General features: G+C 42.3%; 1 protein-coding gene across 1 annotated transcript in view; it reads left to right on the top strand.

The window, feature by feature from the left end:
- HTRA1 (HtrA serine peptidase 1) overlaps window positions 1-14,169 on the top strand; it is a 55,966-nt gene that overhangs the window by 15,182 nt on the left and 26,615 nt on the right. The window contains exons 2-3 of the mRNA XM_056850472.1: window positions 13,086-13,185; window positions 13,473-13,677. Coding sequence (XP_056706450.1) covers window positions 13,086-13,185; window positions 13,473-13,677 — 305 coding nt within the window. The remainder of the gene's footprint in view (window positions 1-13,085; window positions 13,186-13,472; window positions 13,678-14,169) is intronic.

Below are 14,169 nucleotides of genomic sequence, written 5' to 3' on the forward strand. Positions count from 1 at the left end.
GAAGGAAAGGTTACTGTAAACTGGTTTGATTCTTAAGTGGTAGAAAAAGTCAGCATATAAAAAACAACTCTCCTCCTCCTCCTCACATTAAAGATACATTACTAATGGGCATCTTTGCATATTTAGATCCTTCTCCTTTAAAAAAAAAAGGTTTTATGTACATTTATTTCCATGAGGCTCCCGGTCCTCACAACAACCTTGTGAAGTAGGTTAGGCTGAGAGTCCTCACAACAACCTTGTGAAGTAGGTTAGGCTGAGAGTGACTAGTTCAAAGTCACCCATTGGTTTTTATAGTTGAGTTGAGAGATTAGGGGCCTAAGCCTATGTCCTAATGATTTACTAGCCCTTGGTCAACAGCATCAGTTGCCAGTCTGGACCTGACACAGCTTTCCCCCACATTTTTTTTTACAGAACAGCTTTCTAATCAATTGCTACATAGCAAACCCCAGTTTTAGAATCACACAGTTAGCAAAATCAAGGGTAGAGTTAGATTCTAAGCATTTACTTAAATCAAAATACAAGTTGGGCTGGGGAACCAAAGCAAAAGCTTTCCAAAAGGTTTCAGCAAGCACAGATTACTGCTAGCAATTGGTCCACCATATGCCAATTTCACAAATATTTAGAACATCAAAAGCTCCCACCATATGGCTGCATCAAATTAGCAAGACTTACAAAGCACAGTTAACATTTAGTTAAAAGGAAAGAAATTTGCACAGGCAGATGAGGCTGTACTGTCGCATGTCAATCTGTGGCAGGGCTGCCAGTTGCAAGTAATCTTTGAGAGAACTCAGCGGTGAGCACCCTTGATCAGCAGTTTGATATGTCCAAGGCTGCAATCCTTTGCATAATTTTATAGGAATACCCAGTGGAACTTACTTCTGAGTAAATGTGCATCTGACCAGGCTGCAGTTCCCTTGGTAGTGCCACTGTCTCATCCCCTTGGGCACTAAGCTCATTGGGGACCAGGTATTTCTGGGACTGTGGGCTGAAATTGGGCCCACAGTTATGGATTAGGGACTTGGCGGTCATACCTCCAATTTGGTGCTGGGCAAACTGACCCGGATATCCTTAGAGGTGAGCGACAGATCTTCCATTGAGAAATGTGACAGTTTAGCAGATGCTTAGGTGCATGCCGTGGACCAGAGGTTCCCAAACTGTGCTCCAAAGAGCTCTTGGTGCTCCGTGAAGCATCTCCTAGTGCTCCGTGAAGAGATTGGAAAGAAAAATACTAGAGTCATTCAGTTTAGTATATAGGTGCTAGGTGAAAATTAGTGCTTCGTGACACATTTCTTTCCTGAAAAGTGCTCCATGACTCAGAAAGTTTGGGAACCTCTGCCCTGGACTTTCCCAAGTCATCCATCATTCTAAAGCAGTAAACTTGACACTGTCTCCTGTAGCACAGCTGGGGATTCTTGGTGTAGTTAGTAATACCATAAAGGAAACACAACTGCTTCAGATTGGGCTATCATGCCTAGACAGAGTAAAGAAGAAAAGCGGGGCATTGGTTAGCAGCATAGAAGGGGTATCCCCCCCCCACACACACACACACACTGCATCCTACACCTGTAAGCACCAGAGGGGAAAATGCGATGCTTTGAATTTGCTGCCATCATCAAGATGACGGCAAGTCCAAAACATAAAGAAAATTTTGCATCTGTCCAGAATTGCCTTGTTTGCTCCTGACTGCAGAATTTAAAGTAGATTGAGCTGATGCAGATGTGAAATAGCCTATCAATGAAAGATTGGGGAAGGGCTGCAGGATCAAACACTTCCTCTCCCTACCTCTGCCATTCTTGAGCAAGAATTCCCTCATTCCTCATGGCTAAAGGTTAGTTTGGCTCTACTAATAAGGTTGCCAGCTCCAGGTTGTAAAATACCTGGAGATTTTAGGGGTGGAGCCTGAGGAAGGTGGGGTTTGGAGATAGGAGAGACTTTAATGGGGTATAATGCCATAGAGTCTACTTTCCAAAGCGGCCATTTTCTCCAGGTGAACTAATCTCTGTTGCCTGGAGATCAGATGTAATAGTGGAAGATCTCCAGCCACCACCTGAAGGTTTGGTAAACCAAAGTTAGCGTGCTGTAGATAATTAGCAAACAGAAAACAGCAACAACCTGCAAACAATACTTCTTTATGCTACAAAAAGCATATAAAGATACAATGCGGAAGCATTGTAATTTACAGCTAGCGTTGGCCCCTGAAGAAGACTGTCATTTTAAGCTGAAACTGAAAGGAAACCGGACTTCTGTAGGATTGTTCCATCACCATACCTCTTGGAAAGAAAGACACATTCCTAGCTTATGTTCTAGGATTGTTTTACCTTCTCATTGTGGCCATATATGTAACCTTGGACACCACCTGAAGGTTGGCAAGCCTAACCACTAACCAGGACAAATCCCAAGTGCCAGGTTGCTGTGGCACCTAGAAATTTCATCATGGCGCTTAATATTTTCCACAAATGCAAGCCCTTTGTCTTTTAGCTTGGCTGTTGCTGCTTTCAGCAGCTCTTGTTCACTCGCCTTCTCTGGCCATAATCATAGAGACTTGGCTAGCTTCAGAAAGCATTGTCCTGCCCCCTGACAATGAGCATGAGGAAGAGTGTTCAAAAGCTACCCGAGTCTTTCCTCCAGTTATGGACTGGGAGGGCAATGTGGGTGGACAATGCCAGGAGCTTGCTGGCCAACCCTGCCATTTGCAATGCTTCTGACTGCCTGGCTCACCCAGCAGTGGCTCTCCCACCTTCTCTGCCACCAACTCCATTTCCTCCATTACCTCTACTGGCACCAGTTCCTTCCAGCCACTATATCTGGTTTTGTCTGCTTATAGGATTGCTATAGGATTTCTTATAGGATTGGCAGGGACCCCGTGGCGCAGAGTGGTAAGCAGTCCAAGTTCTGCTCACGACCTGAGTCTGATCCCGATGGAAGTCGGTTTCAGGTAGCCGGCTCAAGGTTGACTCAACCTTCCATTCTTCCAAGGTCGGTAAAATGAGTACTCAGCTTTCTGGGGGTAAAGAGAAGATGACTGGGGAAAGCACTGGCAAACCACCCCGTAAAACAAAGTCTGCTTAGTACTTGTCAGGATGTGACATCACTCCACGGGTCAGGAATGACCTGGTGCTTGCACAGGGGACCTTGACCTTTAGGATTGCTAAGCAACCTTCAAAATGGTGGCTGATGTAGTGTGACGAAGTGTTGTGTGATCTTAGTTCCCCCCCGCCCCAGTACATTAACTTTTTCGACATTTTAAAAATACCTGTCAACATTTCTTTTGTGAGGCTGACCCAAGGTTTTCTACATCCCTTCCAGTCTGCACCCGCTCAATGTCTGGGTTTTTTGAGCCTCACACCGAGATCCAGATTCAGCATTAGATACATGATGTAGCTACCTTATGCTCAGTCAAACCACTTACTCATCTAGTTGAGTATTGTCTCCACTGACAGCCGGCATGGTCACAAGCAGAGAAAAGTCTTTCACAATATCTGCTATCTAAGATCTTTTAATTGGAGATGCCTGGGGTAGGTAGGTAGATAGATTTATTATTACGGCTTCAGCCAGAAAAGATACAGGCCACAGCGTTGTTGCCCCGGGGTAGAACGTGGGACAATCCAGCAGGCAGTATCCGATCCCTTAACTAGTATCAAACGATGCTTCTGAATCAACTGAGAATCCTTTCCCTTTTACCCGACTTGTATCCTTAGCTATTTTCTAATGGATATTGATTTCCTTCTTCTGTTTATCTTTTCTCTGACCATCTCTTCCCTGCCTCTTTAAATCACTGACTACTTCCTAAGATTGTTTCATATATTGCATCTGTGATGAGATCTGCCTGTTGTATGTAGTTCTGTGGGACTTTTAACATTTTTATAACATGCAGCCAAAGTGGCTGTGATTTGAAAGGACAGGATGGTATGAATGGAGAGAGGCTTATTAATGGAGAGAGGCTTATTACTCCTTTTCCTCTGCGTAGTTTGTTGCTGAAAATTGCCCCTCAACCCACATCAGAAACATGTGGGTTAAGAAGTCTCTTTCTTCCTGTGATGGTCAAGCTCTTTAAAATACAGCTCCAGTAGCTGCATTATATCAAATAAAATCTGAGCAAAGAATCAGGGAATTACACAGGACATCTAGATCCATCCTGAGGGTTTGTGTGAAGAGTATGTTTGAGCAGACACCTATAGAAGAAGGGAGGTTTTTGGGTTCACATATTAAAACGCCCACATTACCACCTTTCAGCATTCACTAAGTACCTTTCAGTCCTTGCTTGTTGCTCTTGGCACTATACTCTCTGGTTTATTTCCCTTCCTGTCTCGTCAGAAAGCTTTCTCCCTCATTGATTTTGAAGATCAATAAATGCCCCTGAAATATTTCCACTGACGTAAGTTTCAGACAGCTTTGATGGAGCTAATGTAATATGTAATAAAGATTTTTTTTGGCAGCCTATGGATAATATTTGGTAATTTTTAAGGACAACTTTGTCTGGAGTTTGCCAGCTTTTAATTAAGTCTCACACCAGCCTTTTTTTGGTGAACTATTATAGCCATTTAAAAAGTAGGCTTGAGAAATGGCAGTTAAATTCCACTCGCAGTGAGTATTAGAACTGAAAATAGGACCTAGAACACTTGAATCTCCGCCGCCTACTCTAACCAATAGACTTCCTTTAGCAGTAAGTGTTCTATTTTTTCCTGCTTTTTTCATTCTGGTTTTGTTTTTGCAGGAGTAGCAACCATGAGAGTCATAGGAATGGTTGGCTGATTCATACCTCACTGACTGTGGTTTACAATTTAGCAGGGAGAAGATTTCCTGTTTAAAACCAAGTCGTTCCTGCCTGAGGAGTTAAGGAACCAATATCATCATGACTGCATTCTTTATTTTTATTTTTTTTTAAACAAAAATTAAGAATCTGTCTAGCCAGGGAGTACTAGGCACTGTGAATCCAAGGTTCAAATGCCAGCACAGGTTTCTTTTATCCAGTATAATGTCCTGTATGAAACTATAGTGCAGAATAAATATGCATAATGTCATGGTTCATATACAGTCTAACAGCGCATTCTTGAGCCTGAAGGGCAAAAGCCCTTAGGAGGCCAGGAAGGTGCAGCGATGGTGTTCGGGGCCCCCGCACCGGCAGCCAAGCAGCTTACACCAGCTTTAGTTGTCCGAACGCCGACAGGGACACCGACAGGGCCTTCCGCTGGCATCCTGCCGGCATCCCAACGTCAAAGCCCACGGAAGGCATTCCCGGGGCATTCCGGCACCGGACTGGGGGAGGAGCTGCCATCAGGCGGCCTCCAAAGCCCTTTTGGGCCAGGAACGCCCCTTTTTAATTTTGCTGGGATACACCATATCTCCCATGCAACCCTATGAAGGGTTGCACAGATTTTTAACGCCGCAGGGCAGGGCCGAAACCTCCTTTGGAGGCAGTGCAGCTGTGTTGCCTCCAAAGAGCGGTGCAGGCATTCTTCTCAGTAATGCACTGTAAGTGTATTTCTGAGGTGAGTATACCAAATGGGTAGGCAGTTCTGAAAATAGAGTATGAACCACACTTAAAACATTAAAGTATATGTCTGTTTTTTTCTGTATAGATATCAAATTCATTAGTTATTCATGGTTTTTACTTTCCAGTAGCAAGCACAATTTGTTAATCAAGATTGAACAATCAGAAGCTGTATTCGTGGAAAAAAGGGTTATAAGCTGCATGGTTTTTGTAATGATTGTTTAGGTGTAAGTACATTAATTGTTTACAGATATTTATTTTAAATATTTATAGTTTCCTGTGTGCCTTCAAGACATGAACAAAGAGAAGTAGGCTTGATACTCATCCTCATATGCCTTGTTTGCCTCCAAAGGGTGCAAATGAAAACGAGAAAGCATGGAGATGTTTTGTTTTTGCTGTTAAATCACAGCTGACTTCTGGCTACCCTGTAGAGTTTTCAAGGCAAGAGATGTTCAGAGGTGGTTTGCCATTGCCTGCCTCCGCATCATGTTCCTGGTATTCTTTGGAGGTCTCCCATCCAAATACTTGCTGGGGTTGAGGCTGAGAGTATGTGACCAAGGTCACCCAGCAAGTTTCTATGGCAGAGTGGAAATTCGAACCTGGGTTTCCCAGATCCTAAACCGACACCTTAACCACTACACCACACTAACTCTCATGGAGATGTTCAAAGCAAAGTTAAAATTGACATTCATGGCTGCAAATCAGCTGCATTGCTTCAATGATTTTTTTTCAGTATTATTAAACACTGTATACAATTTGATTGTATATTAATGAGCACTATAGGTTTTATTAACAGGCTAGAAGAGAGTTCAGACTACTTCCATTATGTAGCATGAAATAATACAAATTTCATGTATTCCACCATTCCATGCTTCTCTTTGAGGTAGGTGAGTACAGGTTTGAGGGAACAGAACCACAAAAACTCAAATGAAATTATTTTCTGCTTCATTACAAGGCTGCTGCTGAAATGGCACAGAAATCTCTCATTTATTTAAACAAATGCATTCATCGCAGGATGTTTCATCCAAGCAAATTAATTTTATGTCCCCAGGGGTTTTTAATTTTTTTCTGTGGAACTATGCTAATTCGTACACATGCCTATGCATCATACTATACAACCTTCACAGTTATTGATGCAGTAGTTGTAGTAAAAGCTGCTTTCCTCCACATCTGTTTCCATGGTTTTCTGTATCTAACTGGAAGTCATAGTTACAGAGGCCTATGACGAATGCATACCTCTTTCTTTCCGTCTCAGGAAGGGAAATAATTCTACTACATGGTTTAAAAAGAATCTGCTAGTATAAATATGTGATGATACTGCACATGCTAATTGTATTCAAGCCCAACAGTAGGCGTTGTATAAAATCTTCAGTTAATCCTATAGATCAGCAGTTCTTCTACTCTATTGCAGGCCTTTCTAAGCAAAGAAATTGTTTGGCCCTTCCAAAAAATCCAAGCCATATAACCTTACCGTCTTCTCTGTTGCTCTCAGTCTTGGATGGATCTGGGGGAGGAGAGGCCACACAGGCCTGTAGAAAAACCTGCCCCATTCCCTGTTAAAATTATAGAAAACCAAAAAGATCCTTGTAGGCCAGTTCACAGTGCCCTGGGTAAGATGCAGGGTGGAGGCACACAGCAAACTGCCGGCGGGGGTGGGTGGGGGAGGTCTCCATGCCTCTTTCCTCATTAAAGAACTCACCAGACATCCATCTCAAGTAACAACATTTATTTGGCTTTCTCCTTTACAGTTCTCATGTTCCTCCAGACTACTTGGTGGTGGTGTGGTGGGGAGAAGTTACCTCACTCCTCTCATACTGTTCTGCCTCTGGCCTCCTAGACTCCTCCACCCACAACGCCAGACTCCATCTGATGATGGCTTTTAGAGCCCTTCTTCGCATCCAGGCCCACCCCCTGCCATCTGGCTCATTTCCTTCCTGTAACTCCTAGGCCTGCCTCAGCCCTGAAGGAATGCCATCTAATCCAGTGGTAGCTGCCACAGCTGGCCATCCTTGTCCTTTGGCATGGGTCCTGGACCACACCTGACTCACTGGCTTGTCCTGTTGCCCTCTTCTCTCTGCCGGGCCTGGGGAAGGTTCCCTGTGTCTGTCATTGGGTGGCCCTTTCCCCTCTGTCAGCTCCTCTATGCCATCTCCCAGCTGAGGAGATGGGGTCAGCGATCCCTCCCAGGCACAATCCTGAAAGATTCAAAGACGCCACATTGGTTCTCAACACAGCCCGATTAACAAGCAAGTGGGTAAGGCTCAGAACTGCACTATCTGTAAAAACCCCCCAAAAAACAGTGTATAGGAAAAAGTGTCAAATTGAGCCCTGGGAGAATACATAGCTCCTTTAACTCTCTCCATACTTAGGATCTATGGGAATATGATGGTTGCCTGTTTCATATTTTTATCCATCAGGCATATGAGGGAGTTCCCCAAGGGATAGCTAAACAGGATTTATTTATCCACTTTCTCCTAATAATTTTTTTTGCTGTTTTAAGACAGGTTTGTAATGTTGTTCACTTATAGCTCTTGTATGTGCATTTATTCAATCATCTTTCCTTTCAGAACATTATACCCTTTGTGAAAAGTCCTCTATTGCATTTTAATTGTTTGGCTTGTTTCTCATACACCACAATCTTATTTCTTTCCAATATTTAATATTTGTTACCTGTCATGTGAACTGTGACTAGTATTGTGTGACATAATGCAAAAAATAAGCACATAGGAGCAAATATCAGGACTGCCAATATTAGTTTTTCCTTTCTAGTGGTGCAGCAAATCCCTGGCATCACTTTCACTCTGAAGTCAGACATAAGTATACTCTTTTTCTCCCTGCCTTCAGCCTCAGACTGAAAACTCAGATGTTATGCATGAAAGGAAAGATGCTCTGTGTACAGTGACTCATTGGACTGGTCCTGTATTATTGCTGTTACTGCCTTTAAAGTTGTTCTCTGTAGTCATGAGATCTATACAGGCCAGAAGTGAAAGCAATTTCCTGTTTGTAATTTTTTGGACTTTTGTTTCTCATACCTGAGCTACCCCGAGTTATTCGCCAAGCCATTTGTGAAATTGAGAGTATCCTCAAAAGTAATTTGTAGCTTGGCAAAGAAGAAAAATAAGGAAAGTACACTTCCTTGGGATTCCTCAGCTCAGGATCCTAGTACCTTAACCGTCTGAGATGTAATTTGAAGCTGGAATGGTCATGAGGCATCTGATTATTCTCTGATATCAGTTCCCATGAGGTAGTATGAGAACATGCATTGAGAATTGGCTCATATCTGGAGAGTTTGCCTGCATTTGACACTGGTGACTGCTGAGTCAGGCAGCCATAAGAGACACAGGGAAAGACTTCACCTGTAAGTCATTATGTAAACAATGCAGAGTTTTTTTTTAAAAAAAATTTAAGCATAAATAAATGTAGTGGTGGCAGGCAGGAATGGAGAACTTGTAGAAAAATAATATGAGATTGTGGTCCTGATAATAATTATTTCTGTTACTCTGTGAATTTGTTGATGCAATTATTTTAATATTTCTTGAGTTTTACTATGTGGATGCATGGAAACTGACTCAATAAAGGAAGCCACAGCCCTCAATTTGCAAGATCTTAGCAAGGCTTTCAAAGATAGGACATTTTGGAGGACATTGATTCATAGGGTCGCCATGAGTCGAAACGACTTTACGGCACTTAACACACACACACACACACATGCATGGAAACAACTTTGAATGATGGCAGTTTTCAGGAAAGTGGTGTGTGTGTGTGCACGCAATTTTATTTAATTGTATATATAACTGGTTTTGTAGCACATTGGAACATGGTCAGACTGTTTGAACATGTGAATAGTTAGCCAAGTGTTCACTGTTGCTGATTGCAGCTGGCAAATGAACTGTGAATCAGATTGGCAGGTGAACAAGTTCCCTGATCTGGAAAAAAGCTCCAGGGTAATGCTGAAACTCACATATTGTTCCACATTGTAATACAATGAAAGAAAGGAGCTGAATCACGGAATATATTTTCTGTGTTTTTATTTATGGTGAACATCTATTTCCCCCCCCAGTATGTTGGCATTATTAGAGAGTTCGTGTACTGCTTAGAGTTTCAGACTAGGACAAGGAAGACCTGGTTTCAAATCACCACTCAGCTTGTGTGGCCTATTAGCTAAGAGACTGAAGAACAAAGACCAGGTTCAAATGTTGTCTTTGCCATGTACTCATCTGGTGGCCTAAGGCAAGTCACTGTATCTTAGTATGACACCCACATATAAATTATCTGATAATAATGGCCTCCTACTTTACAGGGTTATTGTGTGGACTACAACAAAAATATGTGAAACACTTGAAATACTCTGAAGAATTACTTAAATGCTGAGTATTATCATTTGTATGCTAGCACTGCTACTATCCAGGATATTTCAGAAGAGTACTTATGTAACTCTTTTAAAGTAAATGTTGCAGTGTCTTGTGACACCTTAAAAACTAACCAATGTATTAACCATGAAAGCTTGTGACAACATAAATCAGTCAGCTTTTAAGGTGCCTGAAGATTCTTTGCTGTTTTCAGCTGAATCACTGCCTTGGGGACCCTGAATTGGGTGGAAAGGGGCAGAGAAATGTTTTAAATAGGTAGATAGACAGACTGACTGGCTGATGGGTTATTTTGGCAAGAAATGAGGGGAAGGAAAGGCAGCATGACTGGGGATGACAAAGAGTCCTAACTGAGATCCATGGAGGCCTATCTACACCTCCCCTTCTTTCCCCTAGACCAGCATAAGTTCTACTGGAATATACCAAAACAGATGGGCAGTATTATATTAGAAAGAGTTGTTTACAGCTTTGCTGGTCAAAAGCAAAATCTCATGTACTTTTGCCAGTCTTTCTCTCTGTTTCCCTACTCCCCCAGTTCTAGTCTGGTATTAGGTTGCCAACCTCCAGGTACTAGCTGGAGATCTCCTGATATTACAACTGATCTCCTGCCGATAGAGATCAGTTCACCTGGAGAAAATGGCCGCTTTGGCCATTGGACTCTATAGCATTGAAGTCCTTCCCCTCCCCAAACCCCGTCCTCCTCAGGCTCTGCCACAAAAACCTCCCGCCGGTGGCAAAGAGGGACCTGGCAACCCTGTCTGGTATAGTGGGAAAGTAGATGCATATGCAAAAGGGCCGGTAGCATTCAGCAACAACTTTCCTCATAGTGTGACCAATGGTGTGTGTCCCCATGAGACATGGTGCTATGTCCACAGGGCCCTGACCTGGATAGCCCAGGCTAGCCTGATCTTGTCGATCTCAGAAGCTAAGCAGGGTCAGCCCTGGTTAGTATTTGGATGGGAGACCACCAAGGAATACCAGGGTTGCTATGTAGAGGAAGGCAATGGCAAACCACCTATGCTAGTTTCTTGCCTTGAAAACCCCATAAGGGGTTGCTTTAAGTCATCTGTGACTTGATGGCACTTTACACACACATGTTTGCAGGACAGCTTTAAACATTGTGAGGTTCTGTAATTTGTTTTCAGGGAGAGACTTAGAAGATGTGTGATGCCTTTTGGGGCTTATTTGTAATTGTTTTCGACTGCTTTAAACAGTTTTGCTTTGAAAGCCCAAGTGATACTTATTAGTGTTCTGTTTACATGGAAGGTAAGATGTTTTCTATTAAAAAATTTCAACATCTGTTGCAAAAACGGTTATACAACAGTGAAATTTTTTGCATTTATGAGTTCATTAATAGAGTTCAGTCATAGTATTCAAATTGCTTAATGCTTTCTACTTATACCTTTGGGGAAGTGTGTAGTTTCTAAAGAACAGTTAATTGTGAACAAAAGTATTCTGCTTGCCTGAACCACCAAAGAATCTATTATACTTTTGGGTTACTGGCCAAGCTACATGTGGCTTTGAATAATTCTTTCACCAAATACATTTGTAACAAAAAGGAGTCTCAAAAGCAGCATTAGAGTACTGGCAGTTTGAAGAAAAGCTGCTTCATGTTTTCATTTTCTGCATATTGTTTTGCTAAAATTGACCTTCAGGAAGGGAAGGCAGTTGGGAGGAGCAATTTTTGATATACCTGTACAAACAACAGGAAAGAAAACACCCTCTCTTCTCATTAGTCTCCCATTTCCTAAATGTTTTCTCTGAGACTGCCTTTCATTAGAAAAGAAACAACTTCTCATTAGAATAAACTGTGGGAAAGAATCAGTATCAGCCACTGTAATGGGCAGTGCTTGCTAATACTCGGGAATTACTGGGTGATATTTTATCAATAAGAGCTAATTGTTAGAAGATGTTTTCTTAATGCGGCATCTTATGTCTAAGGTAACCACGGTTAGTACTCTGCCTGTGTCTCTTGTATGACAAAAAAGCACGTTTGGGCCGTTTTGAATTTGGGCTCAGAGAGGTAAACTTTGAGTTTTGGCTGAACTTGGCTGAAACTGGAGAACAGCCTTTGGTTGTCTCTGTGCATGTGTGCAAATATTGGTCTTTAGAGCACAGGATTACTGGTGATGCTGCGTCCTTTATAGGAGTCTACTGGTTATCACTGCACAGTATGTATATTTGCAAGTAAACACACATTACAAAAATCTCCAGTGTTTTTTGTATTAATGCCCTGTCTGTATTTGAACCAATCTGTATCAATGTATCTAATTTTCAATATCGCCAAATCTGTGGATACTTAAATCTGGAGTTTGTTTCCTACACAAACTGGGATTCTGAGCAGGGATGAAATGGTTGCCTCGAATCCTGTGTTGTGAGGAAGAAACGCTTCAGTTTGTCCCGGTGCCTGTCACCACAAGTTAGAGTTTGATTGAAGGTTTAGATCACATTCCATGTGCAAGGAGAGAAGAGGGAGAAAATACAAGCATGGCTAGCAAGTAGGGTTGCCAACCTCCAAGTACTAGCTGGCGATCTCCTGCTATTACAACTGATCTCCAGCCGATAGAGATCAGTTCACCTGGAGAAAATGGCCGCTTTGGCAATTGAACTCTATGGCATTGAAGTCCCTCCCCAAACCCCACCCTCCTCAGGCTCCGCCCCCCCAAAATCTCCCGCCGGTGGCAAAGAGGGACTTGCCAAGCCTACTAGCAAGCTATGTTCATGCCTGTCATAAACAAAAGTTTGTTGTGATGTGTGTATGTGATCAGTAATGTTGTTGGGGAGAATGCTGGCATGAAGCATTTGAAGTGCACATGAACTTTTCTGTTCAGTATCTGTTTTATTTCAAATCATCTACACAAGAGCCACATTAAGCCCCATGAGAAAAAATGTCCTGCCAGATGGCAGCTTGCTGTGTGAAGTGGTGGATCATTGGGAAGCTTACTAGTCCAGGAGGAAGTACTTCAACATTTGTCATCTGAGTGTCTTTTCTCCAATGCTAGTAATTAAAAACTGTCTCAGCAACAAAATTGTTTGGGCCTCCTGGGCTTTAGTTTAAGTTCTAATAAATCAAAACCCTGTGTCTATAATACAGAGACCTCTTGTGACCTCTGGGGCTTCATCGTAAGTTTTAATAAATCACAAGTTTTTAATACAAGTATTTTGAAACTGTGTATGCTGCCTTTCTGATGAATTATGATGAATTTTTTGTTTGTTTCAATCCTCAGGCCAGGAAGATCCAAATAGCTTGCGGCACAAATACAACTTTATTGCAGACGTGGTAGAGAAGATAGCACCGGCTGTGGTTCACATTGAATTGTTTCGCAAGTAAACAAGATATTCATATTTTATTGTTTTCCTGGAGATTGTGTGTGTGTTTTTTACGCTGCTTTGAAAATGCTGATTTATGTACAGACTGTTTGTTTTCAACACATAAATAACATTAAGCTTTTAAAAATAGTAGCCAGGTTTTTAATTTCATGTGGTAATACATATGCTGTGAAAGGTCCCCCATATCTAATTTCCAACTGTATTGCAAAGCCAATTATCTCTTGTCCTTTTCTGATGTTCGGAAACTGCTGTGCTTCTTGATATAGAAATTTCATGTTTTTCAGATTGCCTTTTTCAAAGAGGGAAGTTTCTGTTGCCAGTGGCTCAGGTTTCATTGTTTCTGAAGATGGATTAATAGTTACGAATGCCCATGTGGTCACCAATAAGCACAGAGTGAAAGTGGAACTGAAGAATGGTGTCACATATGAAGCTAAAATGAAAGATATTGATGAGAAGGCAGATATAGCATTAATAAAAATAGACACTCAGGTGAGTCAGTGCTGATACATCTACTATGCGGCCAGTATCCATATATTCATTGTAAAAATAATTTTAACAGAAAATAATGGATTTAAAGAGAAATGTTAATACTTGCAGGCAAATATTAACCATGTTTTGAAAATAAGCACATTGAATTTCTGTCATATTCTGGCATTGGACTGGAGTCTGGGGCTGTCTCCTTCTCTAGGGTTCCTTTAATAGGGCTTGCCTTGGGGGGGGGAAACCACAGAAAAGAGCAAGGACAGATGAGGAATGGGCCATCGCCTGTGGCAGGGTTGTGCTCCTCTACCACCCTTGTTGCCTCGTGCCTCTGACGCTGGCCCTTGGGGGGTTGCCTGCTTTTCGGTCCCTGGCCTGCCTGGTGTCTCTGGGTGTCGTGGCGAGCTGAGAAACTGTTCCTGCAGCATCACATTGGGCTTCTGTGGTCCTCCCTGGATGGTTTACTTGGCATGGTCTCGAATATCATGTGTCCTCAGATGT

The sequence above is a fragment of the Euleptes europaea genome, chromosome 5, assembly GCF_029931775.1.
Source record: "Euleptes europaea isolate rEulEur1 chromosome 5, rEulEur1.hap1, whole genome shotgun sequence".
Classification (NCBI taxonomy): domain Eukaryota; kingdom Metazoa; phylum Chordata; class Lepidosauria; order Squamata; family Sphaerodactylidae; genus Euleptes; species Euleptes europaea.